General features: G+C 44.3%; 1 protein-coding gene across 1 annotated transcript; it reads right to left on the reverse strand.

The window, feature by feature from the left end:
- Window positions 1-3,952: 3,952 nt before the first annotated feature.
- LOC128746220 (SET domain-containing protein SmydA-8) lies at window positions 3,953-24,123 on the reverse strand. Its single transcript, XM_053843268.1, has 7 exons — window positions 23,983-24,123; window positions 14,043-14,234; window positions 13,433-13,949; window positions 13,062-13,246; window positions 12,710-12,992; window positions 4,302-4,522; window positions 3,953-4,054 (listed from the first exon to the last, which is right to left on the reverse strand). The coding sequence occupies exons 1-7, from the start codon at window positions 24,121-24,123 to the stop codon at window positions 3,953-3,955; spliced, it is 1,641 nt and encodes a 546-aa protein (XP_053699243.1).
- Window positions 24,124-24,668: the final 545 nt, after the last annotated feature.

Genomic DNA, 24,668 nt, shown 5'->3' on the forward strand with positions numbered 1-24,668 from the left:
GTTCTCTCGTTTTTTTCTGTTTTCTACACGTTGTTCGATTTTTCTAACCTTTCAGTCCTAATTTGCCACTTGTTTTCATTTTTTGCTCAGTTTTTCTTTTTTTTTCTTTCGATTTTTCTTATTTTCTGCCCCGTTAACTCTTTTCCTAAAAGAAAACACATGTCCTTTTAGAACTTGACCATTCTTTATCGACTGACTTCGCAGCCGGTTTTTAGAGTGCAGGACAATTACGGGATAAGTGAAACGATCATGCTGACTCTATAGCAACAACGCCCAGCCGAGACTCGAATATATGACGACAGATTTGTTAGGCGTGCCTTTCGTCCACGCCATTCTTCCTCCTATTAGGGTAAATTTACCATTAGTGGACCAGTTAGTACTTGAGCAGTTTTCTTCCACAAATTATTTTAAACTGATAACGCTAAACACGCAACCGATGGCACTTACAATACGAGTAACTTTCGATTCAGCCTAAAATTTATTCAATTTATTCAATTCAATCAATTTATGTTGCAAATCTGTATATATTAAACATGTTTTAAAACAGATTGGAATGTCCATTTTTCTTTAATGGACCTTGTGGTTTATAATAGGATAGCGACCGGATCCATTATAGGAATTCTAGCGTATTTTGCATGAAGACGGTCCACTAATGGCGACATTTCGCATTGTTGACCATAAAATAGACCATAACTTGTTGAAAATGTCGTTTTTAAGGCATTAATAATTAAATTCAGCTAAAATTTGATAAACTGAACTGTTTAGTATGTTTAGTACTTTCTGTTTCACATCATATATCCTCGGAAATAAGATGCACAAGCTCATAAATGCCGAAACTGTACCCGAGGTCCATTATAGGTAAAAGGTCCACTATAGGTGTTTTCTCCTGAAATGACACACGTTGCTCGTTTTCGGTTCTGGTTTTCCAATTTTTGATGCTCCCATATGTTCTTCATAGAGGGTCGATCTACAACGGACCAAATCTTCACCCTACCTCCAGAAATGCCGCGAAATCCACGTCCCCACGCATCACCTGTTCATCGATTTCAAAGCCGTATATGATAGCGTCAACCGACAAGGGCTATGGAAAATTTTGGACGAAAACGATTTTCCAGGTAAGCTTACTAGACTTATCATGGCTACGATAAATGGGATCCAGTGCTGTGTGAGAATCTCGGGTGGATTGTCGGACCCATTCGAATTTCGCAGGAGACTTCCACAAGGAGATGGTCTTTCCTGTATGCTATTCAACATCGCGCTTGAAGGTGTTATAAGACGAGCAGGGATCGAAATGCGAGGCACGAATCCAGTCAATTTATCTGCTTTACTGACGACGCGGTGCTGCTGTCGGTGAGTAAAGGAGGAACTGCTGTCGGTGAGGTGGTGGAAGATTAGTACACCAGACTAAAACGCGAAGCAGAGAAGAGTGGATTGAAGATAAATACTTCTAAAACGAAGTATATGCTGGCAGGCAGGACCGAGCGCGACAGGGTCCGCTTGGGTAGAGCCGTGGTAATCGACGGGGATGAGTTCGAGGTAGTCGACGAGTTCGTATGCCTTGGCTAATTGGCAGCAGAGGACAACAATACCAGCCGTGAGATTAAAAGGTGTATTATCAGCGGAAGCCGGGTCTACTACGGATTCCACAAACACTAGCGGTCGAACAATCTGAGCCCCCGTACAAAGTGCACACTGTACAAAACGCTAATTAAACCGGTTGTCCTCTACGAGCACAAAAACGTGTACACTGCTAGAAGAGGACCTACGAGCATTCGGAGTTTTCGAACGGCGGGTGCTAAGAACCGTTTTTGACGGAGTGCAAAAGAACGGTGTATGGAGATGAAGAATGAACCACGAGCTCGCGCGTCTCTTCGGCGAACCAAGTATTCAGAAAGAGGTTAAAGCTGGTCGGTTACGTTGGGCAGGACATGTTACTAGAATGCCGGACAACTATCCTGCAAAAATGGTTTTCGCATCGAATCCGGTACGAACAAGAAGAAGAGGGGCACAGCGAGCGAGGTGGCAAGACCAGGTGGTGCGAGATCTGGCGAGCACTGGGTGCCCGCGAAACTAAAGACCAGCTGCCATGGACCGAAATAGATGGAGAAATTATACTGCGCAGGCCTTGTCGTAAGACGCTAGGCCAATCAAGGAAGTAAGTATGTTCTTCATTTCTTTTCTTCTTTACCCACCCCTTTTTTCTCTTTTTTGTGCCGTTTGTTTCGTTTTTGTCCAGTTTGCCCTCATTTTATTTCTCATATTCCTCGTTTCCTTCATCGTTTTTACTTCTTTTCTTTCATTTACTCTCTTTTCTATTCCGTTTTCCTCCTCTTTTTATGTCCAGTCTCCTCTTTTTTGCCTCGTTTTCCATCCCATTTTGTCAGGATTTTTTTCTTTCGCTATTCTTTCTTTTCCTTCCAGTGTTTCTTAGTTTTTATATCTTCCTCCCTCTTTTTCTATCCCGTTTTTTCCGTTTTTGTCACTACTTACATTTTCATAAAAAACTATTTGCTCTACGCTGTTTGGCTTATCAAATATGAATTTTTGAATTAGGTAAATATCTGGAAATCTGGAGATCTAGAAAATTTCGGTATATAGGCCAAAAGTATATTGGGTCATTCAATGGCTCGCACCCTCGCTCTTTCGGTTGATACTTAAATGTTTTACTGACTAAACTACTGCCGCACCCTACTGCACTCGCATATATAACTATACTTGAAAATGTAAAAAGTTAGTTTCTTAACTTTCAGTCTCAATAAATGCCTTGTAAACGGCGTAATTTATTATGACTGAAAGCCGGAACAAATTAAAATACATATTTATTTATTTTTTCCATGTTATAATGTAATGTTATAATGTTTTCCATTACTGCGACCAGTATAGTTGATCTATTGTAATAACGCGCGGATGTTTGCTGTATGACCTGCACTGCAGTTCTTTTTGCTATAATGGCTATTGAGTGAGCGTTATGCTTATTAAATTTTATGCGTGCCCTTCCTTCAAAGCTTGATCTACTTTACCCGCTTATTCCTCGCTGCCAGCCCTATTGTAGTCGTCCCTGGTGAGGACTCCTTCGTTCCACTAACCTGTACACTTACTTTCTAGGGACTTCTGCACTGTCAGAGGTTTCAGTGGGTAAATATATAGAATTCAGCATGTAAGAAGGGTAAAATGAGGGGCCTGAGAGGCCATGTTTATTTACTAGCACAGTCTACTAAAAATATTCCAAACACAATCCAATTCATTTCCTGACTTCTCCAAACATCATTTTTCCATAAAATAGTTACCAATTGCAGCATAAATATGAAGATTATACAAAAAATTCAAATTAATTAAGCATTACTTAGCAGTTCTTCAGTTACAGATCAACTTTACCGACTACCACAATAGATCAAAATAATGGTCGCAGTGGTCAAATCTTCCGACAACTTTACCGACGACATCACTTTTTCAAATAAACAGACTCTTGAGTTACAGAATAATTTGTTGTTTCTCAAATAATACACGAGTTAAAAAGTCAGAATATCACTTTTAGATAAACGTAATCCAATATTCAGTCATCTAAAGTCTTACTTTAAAAATTTTCAATCTTATACATGGATTCAAGCACGAAAACGCGATTGAATAATTTTGACCAACTTTTTGACCCAAACACTCCTCTGTGCAGTGTGATCCAGCCTGGCCACGCCAATGAAATCTATACATACCATTCAAGATCGGACCTGGTTGACAAAAGAAACTTTACGGATAAACTTAGCTTCCACAGCGAGTGAGAAAATACCTTCCATCCATTTTGAATCGTGATACATTAATGTAGATAGCATAGAATGGAGCATTTCGAAACACTGTCATGCTTTATTAATTCAAGTATACTTTCTTTGTCCTTGTCTCGTCTACGCTACGCTACGCTGCTGTGTCTGTGACCGTAACTGCTGACATTGTTGGTTGGTTACTACAGCAACCCATCAAGTGTCGGGTCAGACCGGAGCATTTCTTCAAGTTCCTGCTGAACCCGTTCCAGCTGCTGACGTTTTACGGTGCGATCCGAAGCAAGCTGAAAAATGGCAAATATTTGATGAGCTTTTTAATTAGTTTTTAACCTCTAATCTGCGAAGCTGATTGAGAGATAATGTTTCCTTTTAGCAAGCTGACTGAGCAGAACGTAAGCTGCTACTTTGAATGACTGATGAGGGTGTGCGTGCGAAACAAATTGTAAACAATTTATTCCTATCCGAATAAATATAAAGTGTAAGAATTAAAATATCAAACACCACCCAACTTTATCCAATTTAAAAACGTACCGATTGTTTGGTTTTGGCTCCGGTTGGCACTTCCGGCGCAGGATTTTCCAGATTCGGCTGCTTACTTTGTACCTGGGTGGGAAGTAATGCTATCAGTGCAGCACGAAGATGTAGGAGTAGCTTGGCACGGAAAAGGCTCTGACCGGGTTCGAGAATTTCGGCCACCGCCAACAAGTCCCGACAGAGTTCAACCTGTCGGCGCTTCTGTTGCTCTGTTAAAGCTGTTGGGAATAATTTAAATCATTTATTAATGAGAACCCTACTGTACAGTTTGAATTTGAGCATGATTTGCCTTGCTAATGAGTAAAACTAGTTTTCTCTTGGTATCGTCCCATTTGCTATTTACATGAAAGTATCTTAAACATTAATTACATTATGTACGCGACGGGAAAAGTGAAAAGAGACGTTTTGGTCTTTTCGATTAAACTCATGATATTTTTAATCACCGCAGAATAATAAACTAATCTGTACAAGTTGCACAAACAGCTCAAACCGAAAAGAATTTTCAGCAAAGGTAGGGAAAAGTAAATTATGCAAGATATGTAATCAACGATGATAAAACTACCTGTTTCCAAGCGGAAGAAAAAGTATAATTAAAAGCATCTAGTTACGTTGTGCAAGCACATCAAATGGAACCTCCGGAAAAAGCAGGAAAAAGATCTCTATTTTTTCTCCATCTTTTTTAACGTTTGCAGGACATGTGATGTGGTTTCAATGGTTTCTGCACGTGACGCTTTTCTTTCAGTACTTGCACTCATCCTGCTAAGCTCCAGCTGTCTACTGGAAGACAGTTGCAGCAGAGCTTGTTACAACTCATTAAACTATCACTTAACGAAGGGATCCTTTGTTAAACTTTCAGATTATACTGCAGTTCTGCTTAGTTCTGCTCAATGGGAAAGAGTACAAATTCGGTGTAAGATTAAAACATTTAATCAAAGCAAAAAGGGTGCACAGTCGCTTATGCAAATCGACACAGTAGACGACACAGTCTGTCAGTGTCGTCTTGATAAAATCATTCATTTATTTTAACAACGGATCTAACGACTTGAACAAGCACTTGTTCGATATCCAATCTGATCTGACTGACTGACTGACTGACTGACTGACTGACTGACTGACTGACTGACTGACTGACTGACTGACTGACTGACTGACTGACTGACTGACTGACTGACTGACTGACTGACTGACTGACTGACTGACTGACTGACTGACTGACTGACTGACTGACTGACTGACTGACTGACTGACTGACTGACTGACTGACTGACTGACTGACTGACTGACTGACTGACTGACTGACTGACTGACTGACTGACTGACTGACTGACTGACTGACTGACTGACTGACTGACTGACTGACTGACTGACTGACTGACTGACTGACTGACTGACTGACTGACTGACTGACTGACTGACTGACTGACTGACTGACTGACTGACTGACTGACTGACTGACTGACTGACTGACTGACTGACTGACTGACTGACTGACTGACTGACTGACTGACTGACTGACTGACTGACTGACTGACTGACTGACTGACTGACTGACTGACTGACTGACTGACTGACTGACTGACTGACTGACTGACTGACTGACTGACTGACTGACTGACTGACTGACTGACTGACTGACTGACTGACTGACTGACTGACTGACTGACTGACTGACTGACTGACTGACTGACTGACTGACTGACTGACTGACTGACTGACTGACTGACTGACTGACTGACTGACTGACTGACTGACTGACTGACTGACTGACTGACTGACTGACTGACTGACTGACTGACTGACTGACTGACTGACTGACTGACTGACTGACTGACTGACTGACTGACTGACTGACTGACTGACTGACTGACTGACTGACTGACTGACTGACTGACTGACTGACTGACTGACTGACTGACTGACTGACTGACTGACTGACTGACTGACTGACTGACTGACTGACTGACTGACTGACTGACTGACTGACTGACTGACTGACTGACTGACTGACTGACTGACTGACTGACTGACTGACTGACTGACTGACTGACTGACTGACTGACTGACTGACTGACTGACTGACTGACTGACTGACTGACTGACTGACTGACTGACTGACTGACTGACTGACTGACTGACTGACTGACTGACTGACTGACTGACTGACTGACTGACTGACTGACTGACTGACTGACTGACTGACTGACTGACTGACTGACTGACTGACTGACTGACTGACTGACTGACTGACTGACTGACTGACTGACTGACTGACTGACTGACTGACTGACTGACTGACTGACTGACTGACTGACTGACTGACTGACTGACTGACTGACTGACTGACTGACTGACTGACTGACTGACTGACTGACTGACTGACTGACTGACTGACTGACTGACTGACTGACTGACTGACTGACTGACTGACTGACTGACTGACTGACTGACTGACTGACTGACTGACTGACTGACTGACTGACTGACTGACTGACTGACTGACTGACTGACTGACTGACTGACTGACTGACTGACTGACTGACTGACTGACTGACTGACTGACTGACTGACTGACTGACTGACTGACTGACTGACTGACTGACTGACTGACTGACTGACTGACTGACTGACTGACTGACTGACTGACTGACTGACTGACTGACTGACTGACTGACTGACTGACTGACTGACTGACTGACTGACTGACTGACTGACTGACTGACTGACTGACTGACTGACTGACTGACTGACTGACTGACTGACTGACTGACTGACTGACTGACTGACTGACTGACTGACTGACTGACTGACTGACTGACTGACTGACTGACTGACTGACTGACTGACTGACTGACTGACTGACTGACTGACTGACTGACTGACTGACTGACTGACTGACTGACTGACTGACTGACTGACTGACTGACTGACTGACTGACTGACTGACTGACTGACTGACTGACTGACTGACTGACTGACTGACTGACTGACTGACTGACTGACTGACTGACTGACTGACTGACTGACTGACTGACTGACTGACTGACTGACTGACTGACTGACTGACTGACTGACTGACTGACTGACTGACTGACTGACTGACTGACTGACTGACTGACTGACTGACTGACTGACTGACTGACTGACTGACTGACTGACTGACTGACTGACTGACTGACTGACTGACTGACTGACTGACTGACTGACTGACTGACTGACTGACTGACTGACTGACTGACTGACTGACTGACTGACTGACTGACTGACTGACTGACTGACTGACTGACTGACTGACTGACTGACTGACTGACTGACTGACTGACTGACTGACTGACTGACTGACTGACTGACTGACTGACTGACTGACTGACTGACTGACTGACTGACTGACTGACTGACTGACTGACTGACTGACTGACTGACTGACTGACTGACTGACTGACTGACTGACTGACTGACTGACTGACTGACTGACTGACTGACTGACTGACTGACTGACTGACTGACTGACTGACTGACTGACTGACTGACTGACTGACTGACTGACTGACTGACTGACTGACTGACTGACTGACTGACTGACTGACTGACTGACTGACTGACTGACTGACTGACTGACTGACTGACTGACTGACTGACTGACTGACTGACTGACTGACTGACTGACTGACTGACTGACTGACTGACTGACTGACTGACTGACTGACTGACTGACTGACTGACTGACTGACTGACTGACTGACTGACTGACTGACTGACTGACTGACTGACTGACTGACTGACTGACTGACTGACTGACTGACTGACTGACTGACTGACTGACTGACTGACTGACTGACTGACTGACTGACTGACTGACTGACTGACTGACTGACTGACTGACTGACTGACTGACTGACTGACTGACTGACTGACTGACTGACTGACTGACTGACTGACTGACTGACTGACTGACTGACTGACTGACTGACTGACTGACTGACTGACTGACTGACTGACTGACTGACTGACTGACTGACTGACTGACTGACTGACTGACTGACTGACTGACTGACTGACTGACTGACTGACTGACTGACTGACTGACTGACTGACTGACTGACTGACTGACTGACTGACTGACTGACTGACTGACTGACTGACTGACTGACTGACTGACTGACTGACTGACTGACTGACTGACTGACTGACTGACTGACTGACTGACTGACTGACTGACTGACTGACTGACTGACTGACTGACTGACTGACTGACTGACTGACTGACTGACTGACTGACTGACTGACTGACTGACTGACTGACTGACTGACTGACTGACTGACTGACTGACTGACTGACTGACTGACTGACTGACTGACTGACTGACTGACTGACTGACTGACTGACTGACTGACTGACTGACTGACTGACTGACTGACTGACTGACTGACTGACTGACTGACTGACTGACTGACTGACTGACTGACTGACTGACTGACTGACTGACTGACTGACTGACTGACTGACTGACTGACTGACTGACTGACTGACTGACTGACTGACTGACTGACTGACTGACTGACTGACTGACTGACTGACTGACTGACTGACTGACTGACTGACTGACTGACTGACTGACTGACTGACTGACTGACTGACTGACTGACTGACTGACTGACTGACTGACTGACTGACTGACTGACTGACTGACTGACTGACTGACTGACTGACTGACTGACTGACTGACTGACTGACTGACTGACTGACTGACTGACTGACTGACTGACTGACTGACTGACTGACTGACTGACTGACTGACTGACTGACTGACTGACTGACTGACTGACTGACTGACTGACTGACTGACTGACTGACTGACTGACTGACTGACTGACTGACTGACTGACTGACTGACTGACTGACTGACTGACTGACTGACTGACTGACTGACTGACTGACTGACTGACTGACTGACTGACTGACTGACTGACTGACTGACTGACTGACTGACTGACTGACTGACTGACTGACTGACTGACTGACTGACTGACTGACTGACTGACTGACTGACTGACTGACTGACTGACTGACTGACTGACTGACTGACTGACTGACTGACTGACTGACTGACTGACTGACTGACTGACTGACTGACTGACTGACTGACTGACTGACTGACTGACTGACTGACTGACTGACTGACTGACTGACTGACTGACTGACTGACTGACTGACTGACTGACTGACTGACTGACTGACTGACTGACTGACTGACTGACTGACTGACTGACTGACTGACTGACTGACTGACTGACTGACTGACTGACTGACTGACTGACTGACTGACTGACTGACTGACTGACTGACTGACTGACTGACTGACTGACTGACTGACTGACTGACTGACTGACTGACTGACTGACTGACTGACTGACTGACTGACTGACTGACTGACTGACTGACTGACTGACTGACTGACTGACTGACTGACTGACTGACTGACTGACTGACTGACTGACTGACTGACTGACTGACTGACTGACTGACTGACTGACTGACTGACTGACTGACTGACTGACTGACTGACTGACTGACTGACTGACTGACTGACTGACTGACTGACTGACTGACTGACTGACTGACTGACTGACTGACTGACTGACTGACTGACTGACTGACTGACTGACTGACTGACTGACTGACTGACTGACTGACTGACTGACTGACTGACTGACTGACTGACTGACTGACTGACTGACTGACTGACTGACTGACTGACTGACTGACTGACTGACTGACTGACTGACTGACTGACTGACTGACTGACTGACTGACTGACTGACTGACTGACTGACTGACTGACTGACTGACTGACTGACTGACTGACTGACTGACTGACTGACTGACTGACTGACTGACTGACTGACTGACTGACTGACTGACTGACTGACTGACTGACTGACTGACTGACTGACTGACTGACTGACTGACTGACTGACTGACTGACTGACTGACTGACTGACTGACTGACTGACTGACTGACTGACTGACTGACTGACTGACTGACTGACTGACTGACTGACTGACTGACTGACTGACTGACTGACTGACTGACTGACTGACTGACTGACTGACTGACTGACTGACTGACTGACTGACTGACTGACTGACTGACTGACTGACTGACTGACTGACTGACTGACTGACTGACTGACTGACTGACTGACTGACTGACTGACTGACTGACTGACTGACTGACTGACTGACTGACTGACTGACTGACTGACTGACTGACTGACTGACTGACTGACTGACTGACTGACTGACTGACTGACTGACTGACTGACTGACTGACTGACTGACTGACTGACTGACTGACTGACTGACTGACTGACTGACTGACTGACTGACTGACTGACTGACTGACTGACTGACTGACTGACTGACTGACTGACTGACTGACTGACTGACTGACTGACTGACTGACTGACTGACTGACTGACTGACTGACTGACTGACTGACTGACTGACTGACTGACTGACTGACTGACTGACTGACTGACTGACTGACTGACTGACTGACTGACTGACTGACTGACTGACTGACTGACTGACTGACTGACTGACTGACTGACTGACTGACTGACTGACTGACTGACTGACTGACTGACTGACTGACTGACTGACTGACTGACTGACTGACTGACTGACTGACTGACTGACTGACTGACTGACTGACTGACTGACTGACTGACTGACTGACTGACTGACTGACTGACTGACTGACTGACTGACTGACTGACTGACTGACTGACTGACTGACTGACTGACTGACTGACTGACTGACTGACTGACTGACTGACTGACTGACTGACTGACTGACTGACTGACTGACTGACTGACTGACTGACTGACTGACTGACTGACTGACTGACTGACTGACTGACTGACTGACTGACTGACTGACTGACTGACTGACTGACTGACTGACTGACTGACTGACTGACTGACTGACTGACTGACTGACTGACTGACTGACTGACTGACTGACTGACTACGATCTTGTGTAAGCCACCTGTCATTCTTTTGATTCACCTCTTGATCCTGATTAGTTTTTGTCATCAGAGAAAAAGATGACGGAATCATTATTATGAGGAAGCTTCAACCGACTCAGAAGTTTTTTTAGCTTTCTCCAATCATCATGATTTGGTCGCAGTATTCTTAAATTGACCTCTGCGTAGCGCATACGACTTATAACCATGGTTTTTGGCCATTACTCGCCGAATTGAGAAGTCCGAACACCCGATTTCAGGAGCCATGGACCTCATTGACCTCGCTGGATATTTTTTTAAATCATTCTGTCCACTTTTTTGAACCACTTCCGTTCAGCGGTAATGGAACGGCATTTGTATGCCTTCCGGGTAGGTGTGTAGAATAGCTTATCACTTTCACAAGCCTTTATTATATAGTATACTGTTCTTTCCGACACTTTTACCGACGGAACTATCTCCTATACGCTTGCTCTGGCGTGCAATAAAACGACGACGGCTAGCCGATTATTTTCTTATTTCGACATCTTTCAGTTTACTCACCACTGTTTGTTTACATCTGACACCCAACAGCCGTGCTGCCAGATATATCTGAATATCGTGTTTTCGCAAGCATGAGAAATTGCTATTTGAAATTCACTGCAAAAATTTGTCACGCACCCTGTACAAGCAAATGCAGTCGTTTTAAAAACAACACATATTGAAAAGTACATATAAATCGAATCAAGTTGAACCGTTTACTCATTTCCTCTGAAATTGCTCCATAACAAAGGGCCCCAAAATTGTAACTGTCAAACGCACACTGATACTGTAATTGATTGGCAGGATAATGTCCGAACAAAACCGAATTACAATGGCAATAAAGCGGATAACTAAACAACGAATATCGTTATTACAGTAAAGTCTGTGTGCGGTGTGCCTACTGTTTCGCAATGTTGGCATTGAAAGTGTAATGCGACAAAATTTCAAGACCAGTGGTCATCTCATTTCCATGGGTAACGCTTTTATTCCGTGCCTATAATATCAAGTTGTAATGTTCAAATGTTGTGTGAGCAATTCATCTCGAAAACGTTCAATTCTTGATGGACGGGTTTCAATTTACAGCAGAGCTTTGATGCAAACTCGCTTTAGACGCCCGAAACACGGTCAGGCTGCCGGCCGTTTTTGTTTAATACTCTCATGTTTATGCACTTGAGCGTACCACTGCCTGGGCAAATCCAATTCCATGGCAATGTCCTAACGACACATCTGAGGCGTCTAGCACTCGGGATACAGTATATCACCTTTCTTGGGGTATAAAGTTCTATTTGTTTAGGTCGTGCAATTCAAATCAAACAATAGTTATGTGTTGAGTTACCATAATTGAAGCTGGAGCTTACCTTGAGTTGAAACTGGTCCCTCTAGTAGACTGTCATACAGCTGGCAGAGAGCGTACTTCACCTGCAACACATTGGCATTCCACGGATGCAACGTCGTTTCCTGGAACGTGTCGAGAAAACGTTCAAAATACTGTGTACCACTTTTACGAAGCGCCATTATTTCCGCCTGAAATGTTTCGTTTCGTTGAACATAACGCTGAGCTGATTCGCGGTAGGAACACTGTTCGCTACTTCGCTGACACTGCCAATCGGAACGGAAATCCAACGGATTGGTGGCAATCATCTGTTCCGGGACAATCGATATGGATGGGTTACAAAAGGCTGCACAGGTAAAGATCACATATTCACTTACCTTCGCTTGACTGCACTTGGGGCAAATAATAGAACCTAGATAGGTGCCCAGTTCGGTTGGATCCCGACAACGGTCACAAAGGCATTCGAAGCATTTTGCCAACTTGAGAACGTAACGACGCTGGATCGTTGGCAACAGTGGCTGGCAGTATGATGTGCAAATTACGTCGTCCTTTCGGATGTCCACTGTAAAAGTATTAGGGTAAGTGAGTGCAAAATTAGAAGAAAATAATAGCATAGAAATCATCAAAGAGCTTTTCTCATGAAATGAGTGTGATTTGTGTTTCCGAACAACACAATGTAATTAACCAGGCGCCTACATACAGTCCATTAGAATGGAGGCTTACTTTATCATGAGAATCGTTCCTTTACCTGCTGCTACCAGCACCATATTTAGTTGCTCATCAAAGAAGTGTTTGGTATTGGGCCGACAATCGTGGGACATCATCGCACCAAGCTCGTAGATGCCACGAATTTTAATATCTCTTTTCGGCACGCGTATCTCGTAGCTATTGGTGTCCATGATGCCGGCCAGTTGCAGTAACTCATCCTCGCCAAACTCATGCAGGCCAAGGACATTGCGAATAAATGGTACCAAATTAGATTTCAGCACCGCATAAAGCGGAGTGCTGGTGCGTGTTTCCAGATGGGACTCGAAAGTACGCATTTTCGCATATTTACGGGGATCCTTTTTCGCTAACATAATTGCACGCAACGGAACAATTACGCAATACGCGGGATCCTTACGTTTCGGTTCATTCTCGTGAAGAACGATATGCGGTCGATAATTTCTGGAACGAAACAGCTGGCACTCATCGGTGTGCAGGGAAGAGCTTTCACAGGATGGGCCACACAAAGGCCACCCACAGTGGCGGCAAGTGTACAGCGTCTGTAGGAACAGGAAGAGTTTCCCGTGAAGCGGTGATAATTCTGCGCAAGTAACAGTTATTAGGCTACAAAAAGTAACGGATATCAGCCTTACCTTTCTACTAGCGGGTTGTTGTTCATTGTGAGCGGGCAATTGTGGAGCAAGATTTCTGTGGCAGCCCAAACACAGTGGGACGCTATTTATTTTCGGTCCAATCAGCATCGGTGGATCGCGATAAATTATCTCTCCGCGACGGATTGGTCTTGTTGCCGCTAGGTGGCGACCCAAGATGGCATTACGGGAGACCTGCGAAAACAAATATATCATGCTGATTAAGTAAGGAGTAAAAAAGTGGCGCCAACCAGATGTGTTTATTCGTATAACCTGTTCTGTTAGCAACAATGAACTAGTACATAATAATGTGAATAGTTTTCGTGCTGACAGAGGGAATATTAGTTTGGTGCTTTTTATTAGACAAATCGTTTTATACACAAATTTATTTTTGGAATTTTACATTTGCAGGGCAGAACAACAACGGTTTAACAACGGTATTGACTTAATATTAAAGTCGTTTATACATTGTTTATAAGTAGGGGAGTGTCGTCGTGGTTGGGACACATTTTGATATTCGCCCTTACCTTTCGTTTCAAAAGCAATTTTGATACATCGTTGCAAAGGTCCAAGAATAAGGTATATTTCCGCCAAGTTTTGAAATGATTGCTTGAAAAATAAAAAAATTATTGGCATTTACGTGAAGACAAAAAATGTTGTCATAGTCGGGCCATGCTGTACAGGTTGGGCCACCGCAGAAAATCTAAGACATACGTATTGAAATTCTATATAGAGACATGAAAAGAATGAATTCCGTGAACAACGGCTCATATAGGTACAAATATCCTATTTTTAATTGCATTTTTGCGAAATTTTGGCGATCTTGTAAAATTAATATTGCTACAATTGCCTTTTCTAAACTGTACAACTACAATGAAAAAAAAAAAACAAAAAAATCTAGGTTTTTATCGTAGGTTAATTTTGCTTTATTTCATCACATTTTACGTGACTGACATCCTCTAGTGATTATTGCGCTTCTGCGCTTAAAATTATGGTGGCCTAACTACTCAAGTGGCCCGACCTTTACAAATAGCGCTTTTCTAGTATTTCACCTTAGCCTTCCCAAACACCTTACTGGAGGGGATTTTTCTATAGTCTTCGGGTGCAGCACAACACACTTCATACATTTTCAAAATTTATCTCGTTAATTGCAGTTCATGAAGCATTTCTTGAAGTAAAGTTCATTGCGCCTGGAAAACTTTTTTTGTAAGATTTAGTCACCTACGCTGAGGTGTTTTGAATACACGATTGAAACTCACAATATTGTGAAAAGTTAGCAATCACAGTAAGAAGTTTTACAATGGTTGTATGATCATAGATATCATGAGTTACTAAAACTGTAAAATCGTGATGGTCCGACCATAACAGTGGCCCGACAATAACGACAATACCCTAAATAAAAAAAAATGTTGAAAAATCTTAATGTACGTACAGTTAAGGGAGTATTGTCGAAATTCACACACTACACTCCATCCGATGTATCGTAGTCATGGTAAGTTTAGTAAGCTCAAGGGCCGGTTTTTGTCGAACATCACCATCGTACGCTCCCTACGGAGTGCGAATATTGACTCAGACCACTACCTAGTAGCAGTACTTACATGTGCGCTCAAAACTATCGATGGTTTATACCTCGCGACAAAGTCGCCCTCCTCGGCTAAACATTCGGCAACTAGACAACCCGCGAACTGCCGAAAACTACGCGCGCGTACTGGATGAAGCACTGCCTTCTGCTGTGGAGCTCTAGCTCGCTTCGACCCTCGAAAACGGATGGAGTAGGATACGCTCGGCCGTCAACGAGGCCGCAAACGCGGTGCTAGGTGTGGAAACCTCAAGTGCACGAAATGATTGGTTTGACGGGGAATGCCAAGAAGCACTAGAGAGGAAAATAAGAGCTTTGGAAAACTATCCGGAATGAGTTGACCACGATCTTGAGGAGAAAAAAGCGCCAGAAGGAGGACAGAGTTCGTGAGGAGCTAGAACAACTATTCCGGGCTAATGAAACCTGCAAGTTTTACGAGAAGGTGAACCAAACTCGCAAGGCTCACACGCCAAAACCTGACATGTGTAGGGACGAGGGAGGGGATCTAATCACAAACGAGCGCGAGGCGGGCAACAGGTGGAAGCAGTTCTTCGATGAGCACCTCAACGGCGACATAGCAGCAGGAGACGCAATGGAAGTTAACCTCGGAGTGCCTACAAACGACAACAGCATATCGGCTCCCGATCTCGAAGAGATCCGGCGAAAAATCCGTCAGCTGAAGAATAATAGAGCCGCCGGGACGGACCAACTCTCGGCAGAACTCTTCAAAAATGGCCAAAAACCGCTTGCAACGGCACTTCACTGACTGATTTCAAGGATTTGGCAAGAAGAGAAACTAGTGGAGAAGTGGATACAAGGCGTAGTATGCCCATCTACAAAAAGGGCGACCGGCTAGATTGCTGTAACTACCGCGGCATTACGCTGGTCAACGCCGCCTGCAAGGTGCTCTCCCAGATTTAGTTGCGTCGTCTAGCCCCAGTAACAAGAGAATTCGTAGGGAAGTATCAGGCGGGCTTTTTGGGGGCCCGTGCTACTACGGATCAAATTTTTACTCTCCGACAAATCCTTCAGAAATGTCGAGAGTACAACGTGCCCACGCATCATATTTTCATGGATTTCAGAGCAGCATACGAAACTGTTGTGCGCGAACAGCTATGGCAGATAATGCACGAGTACGGTTTTCCGGACAAACTGACGCGGCTGATCAAAGCTGCTCTGGAGCGAGTGATGTGCTACGTGCGCGTTTCGGAGACACTCTCAAATCCTTGAGAATCGCGCAGAGGGTTACGGCAAGGGGATGAACTGTCCAGTATGTTATTCAATATTGCTATTGAAGGTGTGAAGTGTGATCCGGCGAGCGTGCATCGAATTCCTAGCCTTTGCAGATGACCTCGACATGAGACACCGTGGGATGGCGGAGGCAATCTACGCCAGACTAAAAACGGAGACTAGGAGGATAGAGTTATAAATTAATGCGTCGAAAATCAAATATATGGCAGGAAGAGGCTCCCGAGATAGTAACGTTTACCTCTTCTTCTTCTTCTGTTGGGTACTCTCACCACTGCGTCCATTATTTTGAACTATTGTGGTATGCCCCATTGTTTCTTTTGCTGTACGCTTCAGGCTTACCTATCACTTGAAGAAGTGGTAGGCTGGTAGCTGGAGCGAGACAGGTGCCAATCAGGGATGACTTGGTTTATAAACCTTATAGTCCTGATCGGCGACGCAAACCAGATCTCCCTAGGCTCTAGTAGGGCCTTTTTGAGATACTGCAGTCTGCGTCCTATTAGTGCTCCACAATTGCAGAGTAAGTGTTCCGAGGTTTCGCTCTCGGTATTGCACAGGCGACAAATATCATCTTGCACGAAACCGAGATTCCGAAGATGATATTTACTCGGGCAATGTCCTGTCACCAGACCGGTAAACGTGCTGAGGTCTCTCTTATTGAGACTCAGCAGCTTGTGAGTAACCTTAATACTAGGCATTATAAATTACTTTGATTGTTTGAGCGACTGTACAGCCATCCAATTGGCCATAATCATTCGGCTCTCCCATTCTTTCAACCCACTCTTCATCACACAGTCCGAGATATCGCAGAATGGATCCGGACCTGTGAATGGAGAGTTAGAACCACATCTGGCTAGTTCGTCTGCGACTTCATTTCCATCTATTCCGCAATGACCAGGGACCCAGTACAGGTTTACCGAGTTTACCTGGCTCAGTTGCCGTAAGAGACAAATGCAATCCCAGACAAGTTTTGAGAAACACTTAAAAGCTTTAAGCGCTTTTAGTGCCGCTTGACTGTCAGAGAAAATGCAGATATTGGCATGTCTGTATTTCCTTTTGAGGCAGACGTTTGCACATTCTATTATAACTGCTATCTCAGCCTGGAAAACTGTTGGCCAATCTCCCATTGCTATAGATATTCTAGTTCTGGGGCCGTACACTCCAGCACCCGTTTTGACTCTCACCTTTGATCCGTCGGTATAGAACTTGATTGAACCACTGCGGACGCTAGGTCCCCCCTCGTCCCAGACCGAACGTGATGGTTCGTTCACCGTGTATGGGATGTCGTAGTTGGTTCTAGCTTCCATCCAATCACTGTTCATTTCCGCAACTGGGCCAACAGGTAGAAGTTTCAGGATACTCAAGTGTCCGATTTTATCCCCGTCGAGTATTGTTTTCCATCGTTTAAGTGTTAGGGCGCTTTTCTTAGCCTCTAACTGAACGTGTTGATTCAGAGGTAGCAGGTGGAGAATAGCTTCTAGAGCCTTCGAAGGTGTGCTTTTCATTGCTCCGGTTATGGCCATGCATGCTAATCGTTGAAGTTTGTTTAACTTTTTAATAGCCGTGGCTTCTGAAGTTTTTGGCCACCATACCAACGAAGCATAAGCTATCCTAGGTCTCACAATGGCGGTGTAGACCCACAACACCATTTTTGGTTTGAGGCTCCATGTTTTTCCCACCATTTTTGAACATACCCATAGGGCAGTGTTTGCCTTGCTGATTATTGAATCTAAGTGTGCGTTCCAAGATAATTTAGCGTCTAGGATTACTCCCAGATATTTAACTGAGACGCTACATTTAATTTCTTCTTTCCCAAGGTGCAGAGACTGTAACTTCAGTTTTCTCTTCCTAGTGAAAGGAACAATGGTTGTTTTTGAAGGATTAATGCCCAGGCCTTCTTTACTACACCAAGATAGTGTAAGGTTTAAGGCCCTTTGCATTCTATCCGATATCACGTCGTCGAATTTTCCACGAACCATGATGACTAAATCATCAGCAAAGCCCACAACTTCGAAACCTTTAGCCTCTAAGCTTCTCAGAAGATCATCAACTACTAATGACCAAAGAAGGGGTGAAAGAACCCCTCCTTGTGGTCAACCTGTGGGCAATGTGTGAGCATACTGTGGATCCATTCGATTATACAGTTATCAAACTGTCTTTTCTTCATCGCATTTGCCATTGATAAATAAGAAGCATTATCAAACGCCCCTTCGATGTCGAGAAACGCGCCTAATGCTGTTTCTTTCGTTGAAAGAGACTTTTCAATTTTTGTCACGAGCGTGTGTAGTGCTGTGATTGTAGATTTCCCAGCTTGGTAAGCAAACTGGTGTTTCGATAATGGAGCGAAACTCTTATTCAGACTTAATGTATTCATATAATACCTTCTCCATAATTTTCAACAATACTGATGATAAACTAATTGGTCTGAAGGCTTTTGGATGTGATTTGTCACGTTTTCCTGGTTTTGGTATAAATACAACGTTTACCAATCTCCATGTAGACGGAATATGATTTAGTATCAGACTTGCCTTAAAAATCTCGATTAGAGATGGAATTAGCGCTGATTCTCCATTTTGAATCTGCGCTGGGAAAATCCCATCTGCACCTGCCGATTTAAAAGGTTGAAAGGATCTCACTGCGTTTTCCATCCTAGCCCTAGTGAAAGCCATCCCTGCGACTCTGGTTGCAATCTCTTTTGTTCTCTCAGATCCCGAAGAGTTTCTTTGAGAACATCCTATGTCACAATCAGAGTCCGAGCTGGCAGCAGCATGAACTGAGGAAGATCCCGGAAAGTGAGTCCCCATCATTAAGTCTAGTACTTCAGTCGGAGATTTTGTGAACGAACCGTCATCTTTCTTGAAAGTACCGAGTCCGTTCGAATGATCCTTAGCAAGAGTCTTGTTAAGTCTTGCCACAATTGGAGTACTTTCAATGCTTTCACAATTGTGTACCCAAGATTTCCTTTTTGATCGTCTTAGTTCTTTGCTATATTCGGTTAGAGCTCTCCTATATTGAGTCCAGTCCGAAGTAATCTTTGCTCTATTGAACAGTTTTCGCGCCATTTTGCGAAGCCGATCGAGCCTTCTGTTCCACCAGGGAACATTCCTAGTTGAAGTAACCCTTTTAAGTGGACAATTACTGTTATAAGCAGAGACTATCGTTTGGTTTAAGACCTTTGCCTCCCACGGACAGTGACTATTGACGGCGATGAACTGGAAGTGGTTGATGAGTTCTTATATTTGGGATCTATGGGCACCACCGACAATAATAAGAGTAAGGAGATCCAGCGACGCATTCAAGCTAGAAATCGAGCCTACTTTTCCCTCCGCAAGACGTTTCGATCAAGGAGCATACGCCGCCGCACAAAGCTGACGATGTACAAAACGCTAATAAGACCGGTGGTCCTCTACGGACTTGAGACACTAACTTTGCTTACGGAAGACATACGTGCACTTGCCGTTTTTGAACGAAAGGTGTTGCGGACTATTTTTGGCGGAGTACAACCGGAAAGCGGAGAGTGGCGGAGACGTATGAATCACGAGCTACAGGCACTGCTTGGAGAGATTCCCATCGTACACCTGGCAAAAGTTGGGAGATCACGGTGGGCCGGCCACGTCGCAAGGATGCCGGACGACTGTGTAGTGAAATCCGTTCTCTTCAAGAACCCCACCGGCACCAGGAATCCAGGTTGAAGCCGACTTGCGTGTGTCGAGACGCGCAACGAATTGGCAACGAGTAGCCCAGGACCGAGTACAATGGAGAAGAATTCTTAATACGGCAAGAGCCACTCTGGCTCTCGGATGAATAAGTAACTGTATACGACACATTCCTTTATGACGAGAACCCGAATTTTATTGACATTTTGCTCCCGCTAGCAAAAACTACGTTTGTGACTAAGTTATTAAACAAGTTTTAAATTATGTCTGTTAAATAAACTTTCTAACGTAGTATTTACTTTTTGATTTAGATTGTTATTTAGGTGGGTATAACAACTTACATTTCGTAACGGGACACCATCGTAGAAATACCGCTTTTTCCACCATGTTTTAATATGTGTACACTTCAATTATTAAACGTTCTGTTTGTTGATTGCGTTGAGAACTACGATTTTTTTGTAGTACAATAATCACTGGTTCATATCCAGTATAATATAATAGTATAGTATAGTATAATAGTTGAAATATGCAGTTTTAAATAACGAATTCTTGGTGTACAAGTGCGTGGAAACTCGGAATTAGTTGCAGTTCTGGAAAATCTGCTGCTGGGTGAAGATTTATTCCGTTGTAAACCGTTGTAATAAAGCTAGCATGATAACTTCTCACGAATCTACCGGATATTGGCGACAGTCGATGGAAGATGACTTGGAGAAACACTGTGCGGGCGGTATTCAGGACAGTGAACGCTCGGTAGTTCTTTCAATCCAGCAGGCTCTACACTGGGTTATTTCGAGGATTTGGGAGGAGGAAAAGCTACCGGAGGAATGGATAGAAGGAGTGGTTTATCCCATCCCAAAAAGGGTGATCGGCTAGACTGCTCTAACTATCGCGGTAATACGCTGGTAAACGCCGCCTACAAGGTACTCCCAGATCCTGTTACGCCGGTTGTCACCGATAGCACAAGGTTTCGTAGGGAATTATCAGACGGGTTTCATGGGGACTCGCGTAACTACGGATCAAATTTTTACTATCTGGCAGATCTTGCAGAAATGTCGGGAGTACAACGTGCCCACGCATCACATCTTTATTGATTTCAAAGCAGCATACGATACAGTTGATCGAGACAAGCTATGGCAGATAACGCACGAACACGGTTTTCCAGACAAACTAACCCGACTGATCAGAGCTACATTGGATCGAGTGATGTGTTTCGTACGTATCTCTGGGACACTCTCAGTCCCTTCGAGACGCGGCGAGGGTTGAGACAAGGATCCGACGAGCGAGCATCGAAACGAGAGGCACGATTTTTACCAGGGGTAGCCAACCTCTAGGCTTTGCAGATGACTTCGATATCATAACCAGAAACTTTGCGACAGCGAAGGCAATCTACGCCAGACTGAAAGCGGAGTCTAAGAGAATTGGGCTAAAAATAAAAGCGCCGGAGTCCAAATACATGAAAGGAAGAGGCTCAAAGAAAACAAACGCGCATCTCCCACGGACGGTAACCGTTGATGGCGACGAACTAGAAGTGGTAGAGGAGTTCGTGTATTTGGGATCGCTGATGACCGCGGACAACAACACTAGTAAGGAGATCCAGCGGCACATCCAAGCGGGAAATCGGGCCTCTTTGCCCTTCGTAAAGCGCTACGATCAGGAAGCATACGCCGCCGCACGAAGCTAACAATGTACAAAACCCTTATTAGACCGGTAGTTCTTTATGGACTTAAAGCCGTGATGCTACTCACGGAGGACATACGCGCCCTTGCCGTGTTCGAGCGAAAAGTGCTGCGGATGATATTTGGCGGAGTACAAATTGAAAGCGGAGAGTGGCGGAGGCGTATGAATCACGAGCTACAGGCACTGTTTGGGGAGACTCCCATCGTAAATATAGCGAAAGTTAGCAGGCTACGGTGGGCCGGACACGTCGTAAGGATGCCGGACGACAGTGCGACGAAAATAGTCCTCTTCAACAACCTCACCGACACCAGAAACAGGGGGCCCAACATGCACGATGGCTCGACCAGGTCGCAAGCGATTTGCGACTTCTGAGACAACTAGAAAATTGGCGACGAGTGGCCCAAGACCGAGTTGGATGGAGACGAGTGCTTGAAATAGCACGAGCCACCCCGGCTCTATGCTGAAGAAGAAGAAGAAGAAGAACATCCGGTATTATACTATTAAATTTCGATGATAGAAATTGCTGTGTTTCTCCAATGGTTTTAACAATAGTGGGCACTTTGACTTTTCCATCTTAAATTTGAGCAGACACAAGTAGGTACGTAGGTGCGATTATCGAGAAGGACGCTCCACGACGTACTAAATGTAAACACTTCACCTTGCGACAAATCCTCGATAAAATCCGGGAATTCAACTTGCAGACCCACCATTTGTTTATAGACTTCAAGGCGGCGTACGATTCAGTTAAACGAAATGAGTTGTGACAGATTACGCTTGAACATGGTTTTCCAATAAAACTGAATAGACTGATACGTGCTGTCCTTGATGGTTCAAAGTTAAGCGTCAGAGGACGGGCGAGGAGCTCTTGTCAGACCACGTACCCGTTGGATGAGCGCTGCTGACGTGGATTGTAAGAGCAGTGGGTGTTAGGGGCGACTGGAGCGCGGCAGCCCAATACCGAGAAACGTGGAATCGTCTCCAGAATTAGATGAGCATAGTTTCCATAAGCGAATTATCGCCGAAAAATTCAATTGATACCTTGGAAGACAATTATACGCCCTCGATTGTTGTTGGGATTTGATGCTAACTTTAAATGCTATACGGGGATTGAATACAATTATACACTATAAGTATAATTATATACTAAAAAAGTTTGTTAAATCAGCGTAAAGAAAAAGCCTACAATGCGATGTAAAATTAAATCGAGTTTTTACACTTTGTGGGTTTTACGCTATATCGGCTGTACATGGGTCAAAGTCGAACGGAAAGTTTTCTTATTCAAGGTCTAATAACAAAAGCCTGCCCAACAGTCCTAGATCAATGATACGGTCGTATCTGTAACACAACTCTTCATTAATAAGGCAGAGTTTGCACAGCCAGGAGAAACTTTTACACCCACAACATTTCTTTGTATTCTAATAGAGCATTGTCAACTATTGATTGCGTTGGCGTGGCACAAATATTCATTCTGTTCCTCGCCTACTTATATACTGTTATAGTCGTTATCAGACAAGAATTATTATTAAATTCTTCACTTTTAAAATAGGTTGGGCTTCTTGGAATCGATATTGACTAACGGCTAGATTAAATTCATTTTAGTATGATCTATTTTTAAAATTTTGTTGCAATCAAATCATCCATCGTCGCTGGGTGGAATGTTCAAAGCCATCTGCATGTCACCAGTTCACTACAGTTTATATCACTAAGCAACTTTGTTGCAAACTATAGTTTCTAAAAGTAAAACCACAGACACGCACAGTGTATTACAGTTCATCCACGCTACCTTGTAGCAGCGACACTCGGCTCGATGAGCATCCTTCCAGTGACGCCGCTGATGTTCCCGCCCACAATAGGTCACCTGTTGACAGCCGGAACATCGTTGCCCGGCGGGAATGCCACAGACCGCACATAGTTCTGTAGGCATTGTTCTATACTTTCGCTTTGGGACACTGATAACCGGATTACGAGGATGCACGGGCGATACAGATTTGATACCGACTGACTGGTGATCGCAAACAGATCCGAACAAGCACTTTCGATGCACAAAACTGGCCGCAGAAATGGACGGATTCGAAACCGTGCGTGCACCGTCTATGATGGTTCATTTCTGTTGGATAGCTTGTTTACCGCCTCTAATCGAGGGGTGAGACTATAGCTAGAACGACGCTCACTAGACAAAAGAAAATTATTAAAAGGTAATTTCCATTTTTCCAAACTGTTAAGTAATTTTATAATTTTAGGCGATAATTAAAAAACAATTAATTTCCTTTTTTTCTCATAGAAAATCCGATAAAACTTAACTGTTAAGGGGACATAAACGACAAAAACTTTTGAAAATGTCATTATTTTTTCATTTCAGATTTTGATTCTGTAGTCTTTGTCGCTTTCGCGATTTCAAAAATCATTTTTGTCACCTCTTGACTCTCTTGCAAGGCAATGATTTTTTTGTGTATATTTTGGTTTTTCAAA

Source organism: Sabethes cyaneus, chromosome 1 (assembly GCF_943734655.1).
Source record: "Sabethes cyaneus chromosome 1, idSabCyanKW18_F2, whole genome shotgun sequence".
Taxonomy (NCBI): domain Eukaryota; kingdom Metazoa; phylum Arthropoda; class Insecta; order Diptera; family Culicidae; genus Sabethes; species Sabethes cyaneus.